The 4151-nt window shown below is 41.6% G+C and overlaps 1 protein-coding gene across 1 annotated transcript; it reads left to right on the top strand.

Annotated features, from left to right (window-relative positions):
- Positions 1-22: 22 nt before the first annotated feature.
- LOC121312212 (tripartite motif-containing protein 16-like) lies at positions 23-3329 on the top strand (the record flags this gene model as incomplete). The annotated part of the gene is made up of 4 exons (XM_041244156.1): positions 23-262; positions 417-576; positions 1277-1342; positions 1699-3329. Coding segments are annotated over 4 exons (1002 nt in total), but the record flags the coding sequence as incomplete, so codon positions are not given.
- Positions 3330-4151: the final 822 nt, after the last annotated feature.

Raw genomic sequence — 4151 nt, 5'->3', positions numbered from 1 at the left:
GTCTCCTCTACTGTGTTCTTTCACTCAGAGATCTGCATGCATAGAAATAAAGGAAAGTGAGAAGATCTTTACTGAGCTGATCCGATTCATTGAGAAGATCCACACTGAGGTTATTGAGCTGATTGGAGCTAACGAGAAGGCTGCAGTGAATCAGGCTGAAGGACGCATGAAGAAACTGGAGCAGGAGATTGCTGAGCTAAGGAGGAGAAACGCTGAGCTGAAACAGCTTTCAGAGACAGAGGATCACATCCATTTTCTACAGGTAACATCACTGCTTGTTAGAAAATCTCAAGTACATAACTGGGACGCTTTCAGACAGACCTCTCCAATTGAATGAATCCTTGCTTTTCACCAGGAATAATTTGGATCCCATTTTGTTTCACTGAAAACTCCTTTTCTCCACTTTCCTGTTGTAGAATTTCCAGTCTCTCTGTGCCCCTCCTGAAGCTGGAGACTTACCCAGCGTTACTGTCAATACAGACATCTCTTTTGGGGCCGTGAGGAAAGCTGTATCTGAACTTAAAGACCATATTGAGGACTTCTGCAAGTGGGAATTAGTCAAAATAACCACAACAGGTTGGTGTGAAATAGATTCCTTTGGTCGAAATTTCTCAAATACATCATGGTTTGAGGAGGGACAGGACTTGCAAGACATTAATAAAGACCTCTTGCAGATTGTTGGTTATATGAGTATTGTAGCAGAGAGAAAGGATGAGGGAGCAGGCAGCAGGGAGGAGAGACCATGGAGGATGGAGCAGGGAGGAGGAGGGGGATGTATGGAGGAGTGAGAAGGGAGGTGGGAGCAGATAGAAAGGAGGAGGGAGCAGGGATGACAGCAGGGACTGATGAAGCAGGAAGGAGGAAGAGAAGAGGGAGCAGAGAGAAGGGAAGAGGGAGCAGAAAGGACGGAGCATGGAGGACGGAGCAGGGACTGATGAAGCAGGGAGGAGGTGTGACGTGAGGATGTAGCAGACAATGACTGTTGGATGTTTGATGCACAAGAGTGTCCTAATATGGACACCGTACTGTTGGCCAAAGATATGTGATGGAGAGGAACGAACACAAGACTCCAGTGCAGTGCAGGTGTGTTCATATTGACATTGGCTGCTGCACCGATACGGAAGGAATACATATTCATTGTAATCGTGAACATATTGAAGTACGGATTTCTACACCCTGAAATGTTGTGAATAAGCCCTGTTTCTTTTCAGATTGCTGTTTGGAGTCTTGTGTGTGTTGTGTATTAATCCACATGTTTCAATTCTATTTCTCTCAGTGAATGAAGTTGCAGTTTACATTCTGCAGGCTCCAGAGCCAAGGAACAGAGCTGAGTTTTTAAAATGTAAGTTTGTTTTCACTGAAACATTTGCTTGAAAGATGTGTCACTCCATTGTGAGAAGAGCTAACACTATTCACAGATATCAAGATATTTAGGCTGAAAAATGAATTCACTCAAACTCACCCAAAATACAAATAATCCTTTTACTCCCTTCTGTCCCTTTGTACCTCAATGCCTCTTCTGTTTTCAAGCTGTAGCCTTATCTCAGAAACAGCCTTTATAAAAAGACCCTGCTGTAATATGTATTGATCAGTCTGTCTTTGTGTTGGTTCTGTACCATTCAAACCTAGTGGAGATTTTCTCAGTGATTTGACTTTTCTAACCGTCTCTCCTCTACCCGTCCTCTTCTCTTCAATCAGATTCCTGTCAGCTCACACTGGACCCAAACACAGCTCACAGAAACCTCTATCTGTCTGAAGGGAACAGAAAGGTGACATTGAGGACAGAGACCCAGCGATGTGCTGCTGATCACCCAGAGAGATTTGATTGCTGGGAACAAGTGCTTTGCAGAGAGGGTTTGTCTGGGACTCGCTGTTACTGGGAGATTGAGTGCAGTGGTGGAGATGCCGATATAGGAGTTGCATATAAAGGAATCAGCAGGAAAGGACGGGGCGACTCCTGTGTCCTTGGACTCAATGACATATCCTGGAGTTTGGAGTGCTTTGGATCCGGTTACACTGCCCTGCACAATAACAATAAAACTGCAATAACTGGCCCCCGCTCCTCCAGAATAGGAGTGTATCTGGACTTTAATGCCGGCACTCTGTCCTTTTATGGCGTCTCTGACACAATGACCCTCCTGCACAGATTCCAAACCACATTCACTGAGCCGCTCTATCCTGGGTTTTGGATTGGTTATTATGATCCCACTGTAACAATCTGCCAGCTGAACTAGACTGTCTTGTGTTGTAAGAAACCCTTTGTATTGAACTCCCTGTCTGTCCTCTCCACTCCTCGGCTGAAGGGAATGTTCAATCTGACACAACTCTGGATGAAAGTTAGGGGGAAAAACGGCGCCTCCTGCAGAGTGAAACGAGGTGAATTATTTGTTTTTACACTTGGGACCGAGACAGCCTCATTTTTACTGTTTAATCTGTCAGGGGAGTGTTTTTGTAATTGTAAACACTCACAACTGGACAGCTGTTTCAGCATCAAATGCTCAACATGTCCTGAGTATTTATTGATTACAAACACATACACAGCACCAAGTGGCAGACTTAGTTGGCATCTCTGCACAGTGCTAGAATTCCCACAGCAAGTACTGAGAAGTATCTCTTAAGCTGATTGTAGCTCACTAAATAATCCCACAATATGTTCCTATATTGCACTTCCATTGGCTACATATGTCTTAAATGTGCATGTTTGAAAAACACGACGGGCAGGATTCTCAGAAAACCATGATCTTGTTTCGAGTTGAATTTTGTCTATCAAATGGATATTTATAGATATTTATAGTATCTAGCTGAACTATTTGGGATTTAGGTGCATCTGGCAAATCTATAAACCCTGGGGCTTCATACATACCTTTATACAGGCAAGCAATAGGTACAAGATGCCTTTTCCTCGTGTTGTTATTAGAATTTTGTTTGTAAAGGATCCCATTCTGAAATGGTTGGATAATTACCCTAACGAGCATTTAATTAGATGCATCGGGTCTACTCGTCAGGCAGTTCAAAGTTTCAATATTATAACTGTTTGCTTATTTGAACAATAATGTGAGTGAAATATCATCACAAGAAAGAAGACATTTCCATGGATATCGTAAATCCCAATCAAACTGCATTACATGTGGAATCTGCCCACAGTGGAAAAGCAGAAACGTGTTTTAAGCCTGGCCTTTGTCGCCCTCTTCAGGACAAACTGTGCAGCTGCGCAGAGCTGATTGAAAGCAATTCTTTTCACTTGGTGTGGTTCCATTGGAAATGTAGGGCCCTATTCACACAACCTTGAGGACTGTTCTAAGCGCTGTTTTATTAAAGACTCTTTATTGTAGCTTAAATCAAGTTAAATCAAGTTGTTTAGAGAGGGTGAGAAGTTTATTTATTAATTTTATTGGTTATTATTATTTAAAGCACTGTTTAATGTCAGCAGTCTTTATAATCACGTTTTAAATTAAAACCAAAATATGAATGTAAATAAGCACCATTTTAATAACCATTATTTTATGTTTCTGTGCTTAAATTAATCCAAACCTTTTTTCCCTGTACTTTTCCTTTAAATATTTTGTAAAGTTTTAATTTTCAATAAATGTTTTGTTCTGCATCTACTTCTGAAATGAACATAAACTAAGTGGACTGTCAACAGCAGCTGCTCTCTGTAAATGTGAAGAACACAAAAAAGCTTTGGAGAAAATGTTAAACACACATAAAAGATATTCTACTATAACAATGAGCACACAGTGTTGCTTTAACTAAACAATACCAGCAGAGCAGCCTGTTTCATACAGGTCTTTGTAACTAAACAATACCAGCAGAGCAGCCTGTTTCATACAGGTCTTTGTACCAGCAGAGCAGAGCAGTTTGTCAACAGGTCTTTGTAAACAATACCAGCAGAGCAGCCTGTTTCATACAGGTCTTTGTAACTAAACAATACCAGCAGAGCAGCCTGTTTCATACAGGTCTTTGTAACTAAACAATACCAGCAGAGCAGCCTGTTTCATACAGGTCTTTGTAACTAAACAATACCAGCAGAGCAGCCTGTTTCATACAGGTCTTTGTAACTCAACAATACCAGCAGAGCAGCCTGTTTCATACAGGTCTTTGTAACTAAACAATACCAGCAGAGCAGCCTGTTTCATACAGGTCTTTGTAAC

The sequence above is a fragment of the Polyodon spathula genome, unplaced genomic scaffold (assembly GCF_017654505.1).
Source record: "Polyodon spathula isolate WHYD16114869_AA unplaced genomic scaffold, ASM1765450v1 scaffolds_3702, whole genome shotgun sequence".
Classification (NCBI taxonomy): domain Eukaryota; kingdom Metazoa; phylum Chordata; class Actinopteri; order Acipenseriformes; family Polyodontidae; genus Polyodon; species Polyodon spathula.
The sequence above is the reverse complement of the archived record's forward strand: the minus strand, read 5'-3'. Positions and strand labels throughout refer to the sequence as shown.